Source organism: Oryx dammah, unplaced genomic scaffold, assembly GCF_014754425.2.
Source record: "Oryx dammah isolate SB20612 unplaced genomic scaffold, SCBI_Odam_1.1 HiC_scaffold_4, whole genome shotgun sequence".
In the NCBI taxonomy this organism is placed as follows: domain Eukaryota; kingdom Metazoa; phylum Chordata; class Mammalia; order Artiodactyla; family Bovidae; genus Oryx; species Oryx dammah.
The window spans coordinates 30343322-30364848 of record NW_024070188.1 but is presented as its reverse complement, the minus strand read 5'-3'; the positions used below and the strand labels follow the sequence as shown (position 1 = coordinate 30364848).

Below are 21527 nucleotides of genomic sequence, written 5' to 3'. Positions count from 1 at the left end.
TGGACCAGACAGTTCATAGGGACCAGTCATGGTCACAGTAACTCTTTCTTTCACTATAATCAGCCATATTTTATACAGGCCTGTGTCCCACTTCCTTTTGTTATAGCCATAGAAAACTTACAACTTAATAAGACTTTTACATTCTGTAACTTGTATTAATTGCAAACTATATACTTGTCTTAACCCCTCTATTTCTTAAAGCTACTCAATTTTGTGTTACTCCTGTTCAATTCCATCATAGTGCCTACAACTGGGAACAAATCAAATTTCATTTACAAAATATACATGATGATGCCTCTCTGAATGTACAATTACTGCAAAGAAAAAAAAAAACCTTTAAAACTTTTCTAAAAATCTGCCCTCTTCTCCTAATTTGGAAACTTTAGCTGAACAAATTATCCGGGCTAGACCCATGAGGATGGTTTCAAAGTATTACCCACAGTATCGGGTCTGGAACTGTAACTTTGGTGACTGTCTTGATCATTATATTTGTTGTTTACTGTCGCCTTTCTATAAGCTTGGTTAATACTAACCAAACTCATTTGGTCAAGAGCTTTTTTACAAATATAATAAAATAGGGGGAATTGTCAGGAAGCATTTAACAGGAGGCTTCCTGTGTGCTGTTTTGGATCTGTCAGGAATTCTCTGTTCCTTACTAATTCCTGAATACTCAGGAATTAAGAGGAGAGGCAAGCCTCTCCCGGGGGTGAGGAATCCAGGCATTTCCTTCATTAGTTTTTCTATACGGTGATAAGCATCCTCTTCCTTCTTGTGAACCATACGGTAAAAGTGATTGTTTACAACTCTCTCTCTTTAATATGGATCGCCTATGTTTTGTATGTTCAGAATTTTAATCTTATCTTTGCTGAGAATAACTACCTTGTAAGACAGTATATCGGAGACGGCAATGGCACCCCACACAAAAATGAGGGGCTTTGAAATGTAAAGGCTGTATGCTGAGTAAGAACAAGTATGTACAAATATTTGCAAAAGATAATGTACTATTAAAAGAAGACAAAGGAAACAGAACAACTGAAGAATGAGTTCAAAATTGTAAAGACTGAATTCCACGAAGACAGGCCTTTAAAGATGATGCGTAAGATATTATGCATTCAAATAGCCCATTACAGGTTGTCACGGAACCTTGGATACAGCTACCATCTTGGCTTTTGGTGTCCTTAGCTTTCCAAGGCCACCCACTCTTCCCACTCTAAACATCGTATTATCCTCTAAGACAAACAGCTGTGCAGCTTTCTCACTTCCTTTACCTGATATTCCTGTCCAGTTTTCATTCTCTGACACTTTCCTTCTTTGCCTTCCTCCTCATTTCATCTTCCTCTGAAGATGTAGTTCCTGGTCTAGAGCCCTTTCACAGACGCACCCATCCACCTCTGTCCTGCTCTCATAAGCTTGGAATGCATATAACTTGTCTTCCCAGCTACTGAAAGACTGTGAGAAATGTCAGAAATGGGAGACTCAAATGACTAATGCCTTCCAATACTGGACAAAAAAAATGAGGACAAATGTGCATTCTGTAATACAGATCCGTGAACTTATGAAAATTATGGCAAAAATCCAGAAGAGGTTAATAGACTGATTGTGAACTCTAGAGAAAAAGCAGTGGTGATCACAGCCCCAGGATAGGTGGGTCACAACGAGCACATTATAACAGAACAATCTCATTTTTCTTTTGATACTAACTTGACTGCTATCTTCAGAAATAGTAGAGTACATTCAGATATTCATCATGGATAAGAAAGAGAAACAGGATCTGTATTAGAGTTTGGTAATATGGATTCAAATATGTAAAACAACTATTCCTAGAAAATGTTTAGTAGTGGATTTATATTGAGCAGAAAGGTGATAGCTGGTATTGTACTGCAAGACTCAGTACTTGGTTCCTTTACCTTATCACAGTGATTTAAAGATAATGGGGAAGAAATGCAGGTTAAATTTTAATTTTCAGATGTCACACAGTCAAGAGAAAAAGCTAACACATGGACAGCATCAAAATTTTAATGGTTTTGACAGGTTGAGCAATAGATGATACTAGCCAGATGAAATGGAACAGGGAAACTGTACAGTTGAGCATTTAGGTTTCATAAACTAATTATAAAAACGTAAACCCCAGTTTGGCAGTGACTCATAGAAAAATGCTGAGAATCTTTGATAACGACATTCTGTATATAAGCCAAAACTGTGACGCAGATACTAAAAAAAAGGCAAATGCAAACCTTGGCAGTATAAACAGATGCACATGTCCAAAAGACAGGCAAGAACAGTCTCACTGCAGTCTTTGATAGCTAATCATTTTTACAAAACTATGTTCAAATCCTGGGTGCCATGTCTCAAGAGGGACACTGACAAGATAGATAGGGGGTCCAACATGAGGATGAATTAGTATTTGGAAATGTGTCATCCAAGGAATGCTTAACCTGGAGGAAAAGGTTAAAGGAAGATATTAAACCCATCCTCAAACTACCAAAGCAATTAAATGGAAGAAGGAGCAGTCCTATTTTATATGCTTCAGGGAACAGAACAAAGAGCAATCAGGTGAAATTTCTGGGAAGCTTCAATTTCAGTTACAAGTAAGAAAGAGCTTTCAAATGACTAGAGTTGTCTAACAACAAATAGTTTTTTTTTGACATGCTATAAACTCCCTATCATTGAAAGTCCTCAGCAACTAGATGCCCACATCAGAGAAGGTATAAATGAAACTCTAAGCTGAAGAGGAAGGTGGGACAAGGCTGCCTCCAAGGTGCCACACAACTTTAAGATTCAAGCTGACTGTGCTTCAACTGAATGATTTTGCCAGCTTCTGAGTGGCAAGACTTGGTACAAAATGAAAAACAGTAATTAAAACCTTTAATACAATAAACTGTGAAATGTATCACAAACAACATAAAAATTTCCTTTTTACTTAGAATGACTTATTTTACTTAGAATGACTTATTTACTTATTAAAAAGCAGAGACATCACTTTGGCGACAAAGGTCCATCTAGTCAAAGCTATGGTTTTTCTAGTAGTCACGTACGGATGTGAGAGTTGGACCATAAAGATAGCTGAACACTGAAGAATTGATGCTTTTGAACTGTGGTGTTGGAGAAGACTCTCGAGAGTCCCTTGGACTGCAAGGAGATCCAACCAGTCCATCCTAAAGGAAATCAGTCCTGAATATTCATTGGAAGAACTGATGCTGAAGCTGAAGCTCCAATACTCTGGCCACCTGATGCAAAGAACTGACTCATTGGAAAAGACCCTGATGTGGAAAGACTGAAGGCAGGAGAAGGGAATGACAGAGGATGAGATGGGTGAATGGCATCACCAACTTGATGGACATGAGTTTGAGCAAGGTTTGGAAAGTGGTGATGGACAGCGTATCCTGGTATGCTACAATCCATAGGGTTGAAAAGAGTTGGACACAACTGAGTGACTGAACTGAACTGAACTAGAATGACAATTTATTTAAAAGAATCTATAGGGAAAAAATCTACTGATCTTAATTACTTAATCTATTGATCTAATGACCTTAATTAAATGTCTTATTTTGGCAAAAATGGAAGGAAATGGGAATAAGAGATTTTAAATTATTTCCTCAATCACATGAATTCACAGGTGAAGACACAATTAGAATGGTAGTGTGTCCCAATATTAAAGTAGTAATAATAATATAATAATAATAGCAATAGCAACAAAGACAACCCCATATATAGTACTTACATGTGCCTAGCACTGTTCTAATATGTCTATATAATATATATAAGATACATATAATAGTACTTACCTCATAGGACTATTGTGAGGATTGCATACACAAACATATATACCTTCTGTTCTATATATCTTATGAGGTATATGTGTATGTGGATCTATCTATCTAGGAAAAATTCGAATTTCATTTGAGAAGAGAACACATATGTCAATATTGTCCTTTGCACAGGGCAAACTTTAAAAATACACATTCAAATCACACATTTTAAAAAATACATCAAATCAAATACTTTTGGATAAAACCATATTTACAGAGATGACAGAAACCTAAGCCATCATTAGATTATGTACCTCTTACAGCATACACATTTTTTTTTTCGACCACAAGTAAAAATGCCATACAGTTGTGGAACAAATGTCAATAGGAATTGGAGGTGGAAAATGTCCACATTTTCTGCTAAGAAAAAGCCATAAATACCTCAATATACTTGAGTAAGTATATTCTTCTAGACATACTTTTTAAACAAAAAGGCACTGAATAAAATGAGACTAATATATTTGTACCTAAAAATTTCTTAATAACAGAAACTTTTTGTTTTAATTAAAAATCTCAACCAAAGACTCTGACTGCAACATTGATATTAGGGTTTCACGTAACTAACCAGACATTGCCTCTTATCATTTTCACAATTAAGAAAAAAAAATTCAGTGTTCGCCATGCTACACTGAAGTCACTGGATAAAAGATAAGTTCAAAATGACAAACATAATTTATCACATGCTTTAAACATTTTTACTATTCTCTAATAAAATATCAGAGTATTTTTCTTTTGTAAAATAGCCTGTAAAATTACTATAATATAGATCTGTATTGAGTTTCGAGATACTAATTTTTAACAAGTTCTATTTATTGTTTTGAAGAATTAAAATCATTCTGTATAACTGTGTGAGAGTTCAGGACATGGATGACATTTGTTATACTGCTCTCCTTTTCCCTGGCCAAATTCTGGAAGCCAATGGAGATGGGAGGTAAGACAGGTGGACTCCAAGAGGGACAAAATGCCACGTATTTCCAGACATGATGGCCTTTCAAGCACCTTGGAGCAGAATCCTCCAAATGAACCCACACAGGAACCTTTTTTAATCTTATAACAGGATGTGATGTTCCCTTCCTAAGAGTGGCTAATTCATTTATGCTGCTTCATAATAATACAAAAAATAATCATAGAGAGGCAATAAGCACACTGCCTCTCTCCCTGGCAGTGGGGAAACTCTGGACCTGGACATCTGTGACCTTGGGCAAAGTAACTTCTCTAAGCCCACCTCACCTATAAAATCACAGAGATAATATTTATGCCACAGGCAATTATTACAAGGAATGGATAAGATAGTATATGTGAAATTAATATCAATAAAATGCTTTACAAATATAAGGTTTGCAGAGTAAGGGAGCATGAGGATACACTGCAAAGCTCACATTAACATTTATATAATGTACTCGGTTCGTTTCCAAGGCAAACTATTCAATATCATAGTAATCCAAGTCTATGCCCCAACCAGTAATGCTGAATAAGCTGAAGTTGAGCGGTCTACGAAGACGTATAAGACCTTTTGGAACTAACACCCCAAAAAGATGTCCTCCTTTTCATTATAGGGGACTGAAATGCAAAAGCAGGAAGTCAAGAAACACCTGGGCTAACAGGCAAATTTGACCTTGGAATACGGAATAAAGCAGGGTAAAGGCTAATAGAGTTTGCCAAGAGAACGCACTGGTCCTAGCAAACACCCTCTTTCAACAACACAAGAGAAGACTCTACACATGGACATCATCAGATGGCCAACACCGAAATCAGATTGATTATATTCTTTGCAGCCAAAGATGGACAAGCTCTGCACAGTCAGCAAACACAAGACCAGGAGCTGACTGTGGCTCAGATCATGAACTCCTTATTGCCAAATTCAGACTTAAATTCAAGAAAGTAGGGAAAACCAATAGATCATTCAGGTATGACCTAAATCAAATCCCTTATGATTATACACTGGAAGTGAGAAATAGATTTAAGGGACTAGATCTAATAGACAGAGTGCCTGAAGAATGACGGATAGAGGTTTGTGACATTGTATAGGAGACAGGGATCAAGACCATCCCCAAGAAAAAGAAATGCAAAAAAGCAAAATGGCTGTCTGAGGAGGCCTTACAAATAGCTGTGAAAAGAAGACAAGTGAAAAGCAAAGGAGAAAAGGAAAGATACACCCTTTTGAATGCAGAGTTTGAAAGAATAGCAAAGAGAGATAAGAAAGCCTTCCTCAGTGATCAGTGCAAAGAAATAGAAGAAAACAATAGAATGGGAAAAACTAGAGATCTCTTCAAGAAAATTAGAGATACCAAGGGAGCATTTCATGCAAAGATGGGCTCAATAAAGGACAGAAATGGTATGGATCTAACAGAAGCAGAAGATATTAAGAAGAGGTGGCAAGAATACACAGAAGAACTGTACAAAAAAGATCTTCACGACCCAGCTAATCACAATGGTATGATCACTCACCTAGAGCCAGACATCCTGGAATGTGAAGTCAAGTGGGCCTGAGGAAGCATCACTACAAACAAAGCTAGTGGAGGTGATGGAATTCCAGTGGAGCTATCTCAAATCCTAAAAGATGATGCTGTGAAAGTGCTGCACTCAATATGCCAGCAAATTTGGAAAACTCAGCAGTGGCCACAGGACTGGAAAAGGTTAGTTTTCATTCCAATCCCAAAGAAAGGCAATGCCAAAGAATACTCAAACTAGCGCACAATTGTACTCATCTCACATGCTAGTAAAGTAATGCTCAAAATTCTCCAAGCCAGGCTTCAATACATGAACTTTGAACTTCCAGATGTTCAAGCTGGTTTTAGAAAACGCAGAGGAACCAGAGATCAAATTGCCAACATCTGCTGGATCGTCGAAAAAGCAAGAAAGTTCCAGAAAAACATCTGCTTTATTGACTATGCCAAAACCTTTGATAATTCTGAAAGAGGTGGGAACACCAGACCATCTGACCTGCCTCTTGAGAAATCTGTATGCAGGTCAGGAAGCAACAGTTAGAACTGGACATGGAACAAGAGACTGGTTCCAAATAGGAAAAGGAGTACGTCAAGGCTGTATATTGTCACCCTGCTTATTTAACTTCTATGCAGAGTACATCATGAGAAACGCTGGGCTGGATGAAGCACAAGCTGGAATGAAGATTACCAGGAGAAATATCAATAACCTCAGATATGCAGATGACACCATCGTTACGGCAGAAAGTAAAGAAGAACTAAAGAGCCTCTGGATGAAAGTGAAAGAGGAGTGGAAAAAGTTGGCTTAAAGCTCAATATTCAGAAAACTAAACGGCATCTGGTCCCATCACTTCATGGCAATCAGATGGGGAAACAGTGGAAACAGTGGCTGACTTTATTTTGGGGAGCTCCAAAATCTCTGCACATGGTGACTGCAGCCATGAAATTAAAAGACGCTTAACTCCTTGGAAGAAAGTTATGACCAACCTAGACAGCATATTAAAAAGCAGAGACATTACTTTGCCAACAAAGGTCCATCTAATCAAAGCTATGGTTTTCCCAGTAGTCATGTATTGATATGAGAGTTGGATTATAAAGAAAGCTGAGTGCCGAAGAATTGATGCTTTTGAACTGTGGTGTTGGAGAAGACTCTTGAGGGTCCCTTGGACTGCAAGGAGATCCAACCAGTCCATCCTAAAAGAGATCAGTCCTGAGTGTTCATTGGAAGGACTGATGTTGAAGCTGAAACTCTAATACTTTGGCCACCTGATGTGAAGAGCTGACTCATCTGAAAAGACCCTGATGATGGGAAAGATTGAAGGCAGGAGGAGAAGGGGACAACAGAGGATGAGATGGTTGGATGGTATCACCGAGTCAATGGACATGAGTTTCAGTAAACTCTGGGAGTTGGTGATGGACAGGGAGGCCTGAAGTGCGGCGGTTCATGGGGTCTTGAAGAGTCAGACATGACTGAGTGACTGAAGTGACTGACTGACCTGGCTTTAATTATAAAGATCATAGACTATTTTACATAGATTCATGGAAGTATTTTAAATATTTTAAAACTGTGATTATTAGAAAATAGGAAACATGCTTATTCTGAAAAATGAATTTCCAAATCATCTTGATCATTGAAAATTCAGTCTATTCTCCCTAAAAGGGAAAAGAAAAACACATGATAAAAACAGATAAGGTATAATTTTTCTTGCCCTCTCTTCCACATGGGTCTATTAAGCTCAGTCCGGATGATGTGTGGCCTCCTGTTGAGAGTGAGATTTCAGAACTGACTTCAAGGCTCAACCTCTCAGCTAAGTACATCTGAGTCTGTGCTGTGAAATACTATCCACAAAGACCTGAACATAATCAAACAACTCATTTCATACAAATTATCATATCTGAATATATATATATATGTATGCTGTACTTAGTCACCCAGCCATGTCTGACTGGTTGCAATTCCACGGACTGTAGCCCACCAGGCTCTTCTGTCCATGGGGATTCTCCAGGTAAGAATACTGGAGTGGATAGCTTATCCCTCTCCAGGTCATCTTCTGGACCCAGGAAATGAACTGGGGTCTCCGGCATTGAAGGCTGATTCTTTACCAGCTCAGCTACCAGGGAAGTTCATATTATGTGTATAAATACCTCTAAACAAACAACCATAGAGACATATATAATTTATAAATATTTTCATATTGTTAAAAACATTTTATTGGCATAATCAAAACTGACCAAAACTGTTCACTCTATGGCCGAGTGTTCAGGTAAAGTTGTGCCTGCTGCTTAAGAAACAAGAGGTCAGCTTGGAGCTCAGGGTATCAGTAGATGTGCCTGATTTCAAATGCAATTAAAGGGAATAAGTATATGATTTTAGTTTTTAAAAGTTAATTTATAAATTTTCATTAACATTTGTTAAGTAGGGTATCTGAGGGTGGTGCTGGTGCTCAGTCGTGTCCGACTCTTTGCGACTCCATGGACTACATGGAGGAGCCACCAGGCTCCTCTGTCCATGCCATTTTCCAGGCAAGAATACTGCACTGGGTTGCCATTTCTTCCTCCAGGGGCTCTTTCCATCCGAGGGATCAAACTTGCTTCTCTTGCATCTCCTGTACTGGCAGGTGGATTGTTTACCACTGTGCCACCTTGGAAGCCCCATCTGACATATGTATGGAATTGTATTAAAATAAGGCTTAATGCCACACGGAAAGCAAATTTTGCTGCTTGGTTTTCATGTCTTCTAGAGGAAAATTTAATGATGCACCCACATCATGTATGTAAACCATCCTGGGGATTATGAGAGAAACACATAAATTATGCAAGAGTGATCTGGGTTTCCAGCTTGTCTTGAGTCTATATCTTATACATTTCTCTTTTTAAAAAATTAATTAATTAATTTTAAATTTTTGGTTGCACTGGGTTTTTGTTGCCACACTTGGGTTTTCTCTAGTTGCAGTGAGTAGGGGCTACTCTGCTGTGGTGAGCGGGCTTCCCATTGCAGTGGCTTGTTCTCTTCTGGAGCATGGGTTCTAGAGCATGGGCTCAGTAGTTGTGCACAGGCCTAGGTGCTCCAAGGCATGTGAGATCTCCCCAGAGCAGGGATCGTGTCCTCTGCACTGGCAGGTGGATTCTTATCCACTGCACACCAGGGAAGTCCCTTCATTCATATCCTGGTTTTTCATCTGCCAAAACCTTGGGATCACTTACCTCAAAACCACTATTACCACCAGCATCACTACTATCCATTGAGCCTAGATTCCTGGCATCCCAACATACATCCTGATACAAAATGAGCTCAAAACACACGACTTCCATCACTGGTCTTTTGTGTGCATGCTAAGTCGCTTTAGTCATGTCCAATTCTTTGCAACCCTATGGACTGTAGCCCGTCAGCCTCCTCTGTCCATGGGATTCTCCAGGCAATAATACTGGAGTGGGTTGCCATTCCCTTCTCCAGGGGATCTCCACGACCCAGGGATCAAACCTGCATATCTTATGTCTCCTGCACTGACAGGCAGTTCTTTACCACTAGCGCCACCTGGGAAGGCCTCCATCCATCACTGGAAGGCACATCTAATGACAGAAAAACAATAGCTACTGAGAGCAATGACAAGCAATGTATACCTCAGCCAGGCCTTCCAGGCCGATCACATCAGACTGAGGGCACATGCAGGAAGCAATGCTATGGGGGCGACGCTGTTACTCTGTACCATATAAGTGTAATCATATCTGCAGAATTAACACCTCTTCCAGATGTAGGAAGGCTCAACGTTATGGTGCTATGGTATTTGTTAACACAGACTCTTGCTTTCATTGAGAGAACAGTGATGAGAACTTGTTTTATTTTTATTTTTTTATATTTATTTATTTGGCTGCATCAGGTTTTATTTGTGGCATGCAGGATCTTTGATGCTCCTGTGGGATCTTTCACTGCAGTGCATGTGGGCTCTTAGTTCCCCACAAAGGATTGAATCTGCATCCCCTGCATTGCAAGGCCAACCTGGACCACCAGGGAAGTCTTGAGAACTTGTCTTAAATGGTCATATCTCTAAAACTTTCTTGAAAGAGGGAAGAATGCATACCATCTTAGGAAAAAAATCACAATAATCACTGAATTAGCTCAGCAAATAAATCCTAAGATATTCACTTACTAGAGAGTCACTATTTCCGAGAGCAGAATTATGTTAGGATTATAGAGTAATGCATACCATTTTCTGGATTTTGGTAAGACCAGAGGCTGACTACAAATTCTCTCTTACTTCTTTTTTTGTATGTCTAAAGCACCCTGGGAAAGAAACAGAGAGGTAGTGAAGAGTACAGTGTGGAGTCAATAGACCTGGCTAGAGTCATGACTGGGAGATAGTGACTGTGTGAACACTGTTAGCTTATTTAATCTCTTCTCCATAAAATGAAAGGATTCAGAGACAGAATCTGATAGAACCACTTGACTCAAGTGCTCAGTGTATGTCTTGAACAGAGTGCACACTGAAGAACATGTTTACAATGACATGTATCTCACCAGGGTCATAGGACATAGAAAGGCCTACCACATTTCCTAACAGGCACATAGGAATGAAGACAAAAGGCAGCAAAATTTCTTTGGATCTAGAACAGGGAGACCTTCCATAGGGGGCACCATGCATGAATCAATCTTCAGAAGCACATCTTTGGCTTTAGTACTATCTGATGGATAGGTAAGATCTTTCCTCAAGCCAGAAAGTCAAGCACTTGGAAGAAAGAAAAGAGCTACTCAATGGTAATCTTTAGTTAGTAGCATTGTACACAGGACCGAACTATGTTATGGGTTCTGTCATCTCTACTGTGACCTCAGTAAATCTGTTCAAAATTGAGGTGCACAGCTACCATCCATTTCAGAAAGGTGGTTAAGCACATCTAGGATCGATATTCAGTCTCACGTGTCAGCAGGGAGGCTAAGTAGTGCCTTCAGACACGGCTGAGGAAACATGAGGGAATGGCTTCAGATATACCACCTGGACAAATTATAGCTTTCTGTAAGATCAAACATCTTGACATTACAGAAGTCTTTAATTCCACAGAAAATCAGGCTGTAGGATTAGTGAATAAATTTGGAAATAACAATCTAAGGCAATGACAAAGACTTCCAATTTACTGAAACCAGATTCAACATCAACACAGAGGTACCTCCCTTTTCATTCTCTTTTTGGAAACCTCATGTCCTTCCTCTGCTTTTGATGACACGGAAAGAAACAGTATTCCCTTTAGATCTACTTAGAACTGTTTCATGGACTAAGCAGACTCCTCCAGGGGACAAAAGTCTCAGTCCTCTACATAAAGTCACACAGTCACTCCCTGTGCACAGGTGGGTCCTGATACCACAAACTGGGAACAATAATTGAATCCAGCTACCCCACCGTGCAGAGCATTTATCCACAGAACCAGCCTGGTGAGCATCTTTAGTTAGCTTTCTAGACTAATATTCAAAAGGTTACCCCAAATGAATCTTTGTTTTAACCCAGGGAGTGTATGCCATTGAGGAGATATTTGATTAAATATATTAGGGGAGAAATAAGAGGATCAAAGATGGAGTCAAATATATCTTATGAATGAAAAGGAACATAGGCACAAACAGCTGGCACATCTGGGGGTTATTCATTCATTCAATAGTAGTTCAGCATATATTTATTGGGTACCCAGTATGTGGCAGGAACTGTGTTAGACCCTCAGGATATAAAACCAGACATGATTCCAGGCTAACAACTAAGAACTCCTCCTCACCAACAATCTAAGTTTGCCTTAGCTTCCTAATAAATGTGAGATATTATGCAGACATATAATTTTTCAAGAACCAGTAATTCAAAATTATAAACCTAAGGATGGAAGAGACTGCCCCACTAAATATTATTGCTATAAACAAAATAATTCAATATTTTATATATAAAATTAGAGAGGAAAGGCCAGTAAGCTAGAAATATATGACATAAAGCAAAGAAGATTTATAACTGCTTCGAGGATTGAATTCAAAGAATATCAATAATATTTGGGCAAACAGCTGAGAGGGTGGCATTACTTTATGATGTCATAAAGAGGCTTATCAATGACATCATTTAATAATTTTATTCATGATCCATGAGGGACTAGAGATTATGATCATTAAATCTGTTGATGCCATTGAAGTGTGTGGGACTGCAAACACCTCAGAGAATGAGAATCTAATTTTAAAATAACATTAAGCAATTAGCGGAATAGATCATCAAAGTAAGATGATAGTCACTGGGGACAGATGCAAAATAATATACTCAGAGACTTAAGGAGGAAAAGAAATCGCTTGATAATAGGGGAACAAATGAATGAATGAATGTCCAGAGGGTGACTGTTTTGCAAAAAGACTTGAGTGTCATAATAAGGCACAGCTCTGGCTCTGGAGACTAACTATTGCATGTGTAATTAGAACTTATTTTTGATGAAAAATTTTACATGGTACAAAAGCTTTTTGGCTTTATTATGAACGGACATAGATCAATGATTACTTTTCATCATTGATAACTGTATTTTGAAGGAGATCTGGAATCAAAGCAGTAGTTGCAAAACCAGCTTTAGTAAATTAATTGTTTTGAAAAAAAGATTAAACAAAATTATTCATTATTGTTGGGAAAAAACCCCAGAACAAAATCCCCCTACTTTTCTGAAGTGTGACTGCCAAAAGAAAAATAATCGGTTATATCTGATTTTCAGGAAACAGGGAGTGCAGGATTTAAAAATTTCAGACAGCCATCCTGACGGGGTCTTTCAGCCCTCACCCCTCTGCAGAGGGCAGGCCACCAGTGCTGCGCCACAGGTTGAGCACAAGGTTTTCTTTTTCATCTTTCTCAACTATTCCCTGGCACCTCAACCACAACTTGAGGCCTTGCACAAAAATTCACAGTGTAAAAAATCATATTTCAGAAAACAAACTTCTGATTATCAAAGGGGGAAGTGGGGGGGATAAATCAGGAGTTTAACATATATACACAACTACATATAAAACAGATAACCTACAAGGAACTATTGTAAAGCACAGGGAACTATACCCAGTATTTTATAATAATCTATAAAGGAAATAATCTGAAAATATAAAGAAATATATGTGTATATGTATATAAAATTGAATTAGTGTGCTGTACACCTGAAACTAACACATTATAAATCAACTATACTTCAATTTAAAATGTTATTTTTTAAAATCCACATTTTCCAGTGAATTCCTTCTACTGCCATAGAACAAAACAACTCTTTAGGAGCCTAGGATTAAATTCTGGTTATGAACTAAAAACATGAGTTCAGGAAAGTTATTTTTCAATTCTTAGTAGCTCAGGTGATAATACAGAAAATTTCCAATTCCAATCAGATCTACACTTTTAAAACTGATACCTTTCAGGAAAAAAGTTATCTTAATGCCCTTTTTACATTTTACAAGTTGTCATCCAGTCTTTATCAAGCATATGAAATTTTATATAATTGCACTCATATCATAATGGTATCTGGATTTGGATTTTTTCCTTTAAATTATATTATAAACATCTCATATAACTGGACCACAAATTCTTAATGAAAAAAGAGGGGGGAATGTCATTGCTTCTAGATAAGTCTCCATAATTATTACAAACCAGAAATCCTAAATGTTAAGACAGCTTCAAGAGGTTAGAGGAAATGAGAGATTTAGTGCATACAATGATGCTATTTGGAATATTTTACCAAAGGAGCTAATGAAAAGTCCCAGACAGGAGAAGGAGCATCTGCCCAAGAAAGAGGTACAGGGAAAAGAAAATACAGCAACATCTGGTCTCTAAATGTGCCAACATGAAAAATTCTCAGAGCCAGTTAGCTAGGGTTATGGGAAAGAACAAGCTGGCTAAAACTGTCTGCCAAAAAAAAAAAAAAAAAAAATCTGGCTTTGTCAGTAAAGAAAGGACAATAATATTTATAGAAAATTTCCTACACTGGTTCAAAAAAGAATTTTAGATTCAATATGCAGCAAAATGGTTGAAGCAATCTATGGATAATACATGGGAAGAAATGGCTAAAAGGGCAAGCCGTGGAAAGGAAAACCGTGACATGAGAGGAAGTGATGATGTGTGATCACGCAGATGCAAATGTCTGTGGACGGCACAGCTTGCTGCCGGGGAGGGAATTTTAATGTGTACCCTATGCAAATGTGTTTTATAATAAAACAGAATGTGCAAGGCCTCAGCGTGGGGAGGGATGAAGGAGGCAGGGGCTCTAGACATTGCTCCTGAGGCAGGGGAAAGGGCTACTCTGAGACTTGAACAAATTCCCGGAGAGAGGGAACAGCAAAAAACCCCCACTCCTTTCAAAAAGTCTCTCTCACATTTGACTGAGAACTGGATGCCTGATAAACTAACATGTGCAAGATCTTTCTTTACCAAGTGCTTAACCTTGAGCAATTCTCTGTGCTTCAAGTCAACCTCAGTGGGAAGACACAAAAAGCAACTTTCTTTTCTGTACTGAGACATGGGAAAATGATATGAACTACACACAGTAAAGGCTGGAGATGAATACCAAGAAAGCTCCTGCAAACCATTTAGAGTCTTTGCATCAAAATTGGCATGACTGTCAAAGCCCATGTAAGGCCTAGTGCTAGGCACTTGTAGGAGAATGAGCAGGAGGGTAGCCCACAGGGCTGAGAGTCTGGTTCTGACCAAGTGATATTTATCCATAATCTGTATATCTGAGGCAATTATTAAAAAGAAATTGAGAAAAGTTCTGTATCACTATGATGGAGATATTTTTAAGCCAGCCATCTCGAAAGGGTTAAAAAATTAAAATTGTAGAAACCCGAACCATAGGTGCCATGTTTTGCCTGAAGTGGTAAAAATACCATCTGCCTCAGTCTTTGAGCAGCATGCTTCTTTCAAGGAGCAGTAGGCTAAACTGCAGGCATACGCTCAGCTCCAGCTGGGGAAAATACACAGACGTTTGTAGATGTTTTTCTAAGAGTAGCCAACATACTTGTTTTCCTTCAGACACATATTAAGTTACCATGGCAAACCAAGAGTGAATGTGGCCTGAGACACTTCTCCACGGTCCCCACACGTCCATGAATTTCTACAATTCAATAGGTGGCACTCTCTCCTCTAACACTGAACTCAATCTGCTTGGGGCCAGAAACCTTGGGAACACGGAATAGTTCCCTATTCCCTAAGAGAGGCACACTCAGTGCTGAACACCAGTCATGTAAAGAAGATCCTCTTTGTACTGCATATGTGAGCAAAACTGTCACCACCAGATTTTTGGTCAGAATTCACTTCTGGTAAATACATTCTGTCCAATAAAACTTCTCCTGCAGTTTTAACTAGGTAAGTCACTTCTTGTTTTTTCATTTTAGAAGCTGGGTATGCCGTCTATGGGGTCGCACAGAGTTGGACACGACTGAAGCGACTTCTGAAGCAGCAGCAGCAGAATCACCTTACAGTTAACAGCTTCCACCCTAGGCCAGCCTCAGGTGAATGAGCTTCAGGAGTGGGTAGAGTGCTCGGGGCCTGGTGTTAACCACCTTCCAGAGGCGGGACAGACTTAATGAAGGGATAGTTGCTGAGTGCTTTAACATCTGTAGATGAAAGGCACTGCAGCAGTGTAAAGCATTCACAATCCAGGCTCCATTGCAACAGGAACTCAATTAAGAAGTAATTCAATTTCTTTTCTGAGTGTTTGAGCACACACCACTGTTTTGTTGAATGTGACTGACACTCTATAGAGATCTAGCTGAGACTGATTTTGATCACCACTTCTACCCTCTCCTCTACTTCCTTGCCGTTCTGAGACTGACAAAATTGGAGAGATGGCATATGAAGCCACAGAGCAAATGGCTAAAATAATTTGTACTTAAAATCTGATTTTTCAGATAAAACTTGGCTTTTGAGAAAATGTTCACCACTTGGAAATAAAGAAACATCCAGCAATAAATAAATTTCATGACACTCTTCAGAAACGGCCACTGAGTTTTTAAAATGTAGTTTTACAGGTAAACCCACCAGGGGAGCCCTAAGCTGCCAAAGCATGATGTCTGCATCAATCAGCATAAGACCAGGACTTCACCACGGGCCCATGATACGCGGCGTAAGAGACAGTACTGCAGACATCTCCTGGAAGCTTGGCAGAGATGGATACAATCATTCTACCTGTGGTGCTTGGATTTGGGTCCTATGTATGGATAACAGGTCTGGGTTAACTGCTGAGATCAAGTTATGCCCTTAAACATCTGCACAGCACCACATACTCCAGTAGGGTGGGTTTCTGTTAGCTGGCATGAGAACTACTGTCACTGGGTGCTTGGGAAGGCAATCTCAGGGCTACTGAACATAGGGATGGATGGTGTCCTCTACTATACTGACTATATAATGGCTAATTTGAGTCTATCATCCCCAATTCCAGACCTCCGAGCTGCCTGCTTCACTCATGCAGCCCTCGTCCATACACATTTGTCAAGCACTCCTGTATATAAGCCTGTGCTGGACGATGCTACGATGGACAAGGCCACTGAAGGCCCTGCCTTCAGGTCTTGCCTTACAGTCTACCGGAAAAAGAAACAAAACACAGGGAACTAAATAAAAATGATAATTGTAGATTACAATAAATTTTAAGGAGGAAAAAAAACAGAGCAAAGGGGGACTTTTGATAGGAAGGTCTAGGTTAGGTCTGGTTGCATATATTAAATATCAGATCCACCATGCTTGGGTGGATGAAACAGATGAAGAAATGAATCTGGACCTTAATAGTATATAAGATAAGAATGTTCCCTATGCCCACCCCCCGAACAAAGAATGTCTCCTTTCAAATTTGGGCCTGCAGAGTAGAACAGCACTATTATAACCTGCTCCTCTCAGACTAAGGAAACCGAAAGAAAAAAAGAAAAAGTGAAGTCACTCAGTCGTGTCCAACTCTTTGGGACCCCATGGACTGTAGCCTACCAGGGTCCTCCATCCATGGGATTTTCCAGGCAAGAATACTGGAAAATACTGTAACCTGCTCCTCTCATACTAAGGAAACTAAGGGAAAACCAAAAAGATTAAGTGACTGATAACAATTTTGCAGTGAGTTGGGGACAGAGCCATTGCTTGGTTCAGAGTGTTCTATCTGTGTCTCCATTTTCTTTTTTTCCTTTTCTTCCAGTCTCTTCCACTGGCAGGTACTTCTGCAATAAGAAATCCTAAAAGAGTTTTCTGAATCATAAACAAGCAGCAATGATAAATAATCACTCTATTGCCAAATCATAATGTCACTGCCCTTAATTTTTTGTTTATAAGTTATTTCCTTTATCATAGTGAAATCCCAGCATTTATCTCCAAGTTAGTTCATTAACCTTCTCAAGCAATCTTCTTATCCCTGCTAATACCTGTTGCACAACTTGCTTTCCTTTCCTCTGTGATTGAAATAAAAAACCATATACCAGAATTTCTCCTGCAACTGATTGCATGGGTCTTCTATTTTCTTATAACCTTACTCACTCACTCACTCACCATTTACCAAGTTCCAAGTGCTGTGTTAGGCACCAAGTGTACAAATAAGTTACCATCTCTGCCCTCAAAGAGCTCACAGTCTATGATCTTTCTCATAAATGGTCATGATAAATAATGGGGTGAAGCATAATGACTGAGAGATGCACAAGGTACTAGAGAATGCAGGAAAGAACCTCATCCAGCCCAGGGAACCAGGGAGACTTTCTCCTGGAGATGATCCTACATTAAGCCTTACAGAAGAGGCAGGGGAAGCCAGAGAAAGGGGGACACTGCTGCATTCCAAGCAGAGGGGACATCTCGGGTCAAGGCACAGAGAACAGAAACAGTATGTTTTATGTAATTTGGTACCACTGGAGCACAGGGTGGAGGACATGAGGCTCCCTCCAAGGAGCGAGATCACAGTGCTTTATATGCCACTCTAGTAAACTCTGAATGTGCCTTATAGAAAACATGGAGCCAAGGAAGGGTTTTAAGATGCAGTGTGGAATTTAGAATGATGGTAACGATAACTCTGTATGCAAGACAGCAAAAGAGACACAGATGTGTAGAACAGTATTTTGGACTCTGTGGGAGAGGGAGAGGGTGGGATGATTTGGGAGAATGGCATTGAAACATGTATAATATCATATATGAAATGAATTGCCAGTCCAGGTTCAATGCAGGATATAGGGTGCTTGGGGCTGGTGCACTGGGATGACCCAGAGGGATGGTACGGGGAGGGAGGTGGGAGAGGGGTTCAGGATGGGGAACATGTGTACACCCATGGCGGATTCATGTTGATGTATGGCAAAACCAATACAATATTGTAAAGTAATTAGCCTCCAATTAAAATAAATAAATTTAAATTAAAAAAAAAAAGATGCAGTGTGAAACTGCCAGACTTGTGGTTTAGATAGACATTCTGGCTGGTGATGGATCTTTGGGGACAAAAGAGAGGCATAGAGACCAGTCACAGGCTTTCTAGTGGTTCAGAGCAGGATACCATGTGAGCAATGGAAGAGGCATCAAGAGGAGGGACTGGATTTAAGAAAATGTAGGCTATAAAACTGGTATGACTTGGTCATGGAACATAGGGGTGAGGAGGTAAGAGCACTTGAGAGTGACTTCTAATTTTCTCACATGGTTCACTGGTGAGATGATAGACAACATCAGGAGACAGAACAAGTAATAAGGACCAGAGATACAACACTAACACTAGACCCTAATGTCAATGATGGACTTTGGGTTATAAAGATGTATTAATGCAGGTTTATTGATCATAACAGATGTTCCAATCTGCTGCAGGATGCTAACAGTGGGGAAGGCTGTGCTTGTGTGGTGTCAGCGGGTAATGCAAACTCGCTACACTTTTTGCTCAGTTTTGCTGTGAACTTAAAAACTGCTCTAAAAAAATAAAGTCTACTAAAGAAAAGGTGACCAGAGATGTTGGGAAGGTGTTGAGTTCAGTTTAAGATGCTTTGAGCATCTCTGCCTGTGGGAGACCATTTAGGTATAAGGCTCAAGTAGACACCTAAGAAGGAAATGGCAACCCACTCCAACACTCTTGCCTGGAGAATTCCATGGACAGAGGAGCCTGGCGGGCTACAGTCCAAGGGGTCACAAACAGTTGGACATGGCTGAAACAACTTAGCACAGACATCAAAGATAGAGTGACAGACACAGAAGTCTTCAGTATAGAGACACCACTCTGAATCTAATTTTTCTTGAAGCACACATATGTTTGTGAGACAGAGAAGGAAAGAACCGCACTTCAGGCAAAGAAAAGGCATAGGACCATGGGTGTGCACTTCAGGGCTGCCGAGAGAGCACAAGGTTCCGGATCAGCCCTGGAGAGATCACTGGGGGGATTCCAGCTGTCCCAGTGCAAGCAGAGCTCTTACAGGTCCCATTTCTTCCTCCTTGTCTTTGGAGTACAGGTGTGCTCAAGCTCTGGCTATTCTTGACTGTTATAAAAACCAGATGGTTAGCATGTTCCTTTAGTTAAGCTGCTGTATACATCCCACACGCCTGCGAAAATACTCCATTTGTTCCTCAGGAGAAAACCCAAGTGTGTTCAAAGGCTTGCACAGGTGCACTGAAATCCAAAATCCCACAGCAGTTTTTGAATAAGGCTATGTGTCAAAATGATCTGTGGAGCCTTTTTTCAAACCCTTCCATCCTGTCCCTGGCCAGCTCTGCCTACCAGGGAATTCTGATGTTGGTGAAAGAGGTATGATGCTGTGGTAACCCAGGCATGTATATTTTCAAAAGCTCCACAGGTTATGTGAAAACTACTGCCTCTAGGAATCCAAACCTGCTCTGTATGGTGCTTCCCAGGTATTACCTGATGATGCTAAAAGCTCTTTTCCATAGTCCAAAGATATCTTTCCAGCAATGGTTAGTTTTGGTTAATTTGGTTAACTTTTCCTCAGGGCACTTATCACCAGTTGACATTATATTATATATCCATTTAGTTGTTTATTAATCACCTCCTCAACTAGCTTGTAAATGTCATGAATGAAAGAACTGATCTGGTTTACTCTCCTATTCCTGACGCCTAACACAGTGTCTGGAAAGAAGTAGGCATTCAATAAATAAACTTACCATTAAATGAATCCTATTTCACCTGTTAATGCCTGTTACTTCACAGGGAAGGTCCCTTAGTTTTGAATGTGATGCTTTTCTTTTTACTTTTCAAATATAAATAAAAACCAAATAGCAAATAGAAATGTATAAAATTGTGTAAAATGTACAAAATATACCTACCTTAGCATAGTCTAATCTTCCTTTCTCTTGAGCCTAAAATAGAAAAGAGGGGAAAATCAATTAGTTCTTTAAAAGTCACTTAGTATTTCTATAACTTTTGCTTCTCAAAGAATAAGCCAACTTTCTTCCCCCTCTCCACTTCCTCTTCTATCTTTACATAGTATGTAGTGAAACATACACGTGTATGTCCCCTCTCCACTTCCTCTTCTATCTTTACATAGTATGTAGTGAAACATACACGTGTATGTATGTATATACATATATACAGAACTCTCAAATGTATTGAAGAGTTGAAAGATCAGTACCACGAGCACACATATATACTCTAGGTTTGATAGTGGCAGACACCATGACTCCTCATTCCTTCATGCTTCAGCAAATATCTCGTAAACACAGGACAACTCATACATGATCACTTTCAAATAAAAAAAAAAACAAAAAACTAACAATAATGCCATACCATCTGATAAACAATCCATAGTCACATTTCTCTAGTTGTCCCAAGAATATATTTTATTTTAGCTCTTCTTCTCAAACTAGAATTAATCAAGATTCACACATTGCATTTGGCTTTTATCTCTGTTTTGCCTTTTAAATCTAGACTAGCCCTTCCCCATTTTTTAAGAAATGAAAATAAAAATCATTAACTTTTTTCATGGAAATAACTGACTTTTTGAGGAGACCAGGGCAGCTGTCATATAAAATGTCTTTTATTATTATCACTTTTTCATTGTGTCATTTAACTTGTTCCTGTTTGCTTACAAACTGAAAGTTGGGTCTGAATAAGCTTGCTTAGATTTAGGTTAAACATTTTTTGCAAGAATATCTTCTATGGAATATTATATACTTCAACTGCATCATTTCAGGAAGCACCAAATGTCAGGCTCTCCTGTATCTCGGTAATGCTATAAATTTCATCACTGGGTTTAAGTGGTGACTATCAAATCAGATGGTTTCACTGTAATGACCTATTTCCTTCTGTACAATTAGTAAGTAATCTGTGGGTTCATTTTTTTACCACTCCCTTTGGCACAATT

At 39.3% G+C, this 21527-nt stretch overlaps 1 protein-coding gene across 2 annotated transcripts in view; it reads right to left on the bottom strand.

Annotated features, from left to right (window-relative positions):
• PDSS2 (decaprenyl diphosphate synthase subunit 2) overlaps window positions 1–21527 on the bottom strand; it is a 263125-nt gene that overhangs the window by 13084 nt on the left and 228514 nt on the right. Inside the window, exons 7-8 of one of the 2 annotated variants that reach the window (XM_040238569.1) lie at window positions 20491–20523; window positions 17173–17420 (exon numbers count right to left, since the gene is read on the bottom strand). In XM_040238569.1, coding sequence (XP_040094503.1) covers window positions 17349–17420; window positions 20491–20523 — 105 coding nt within the window. In that variant the 3' untranslated portion in view covers window positions 17173–17348. Of the gene's footprint in view, window positions 1–17172; window positions 17421–20490; window positions 20524–21527 lie in introns of those variants that run through there. The other variant, XM_040238568.1, reaches the window with a different exon arrangement.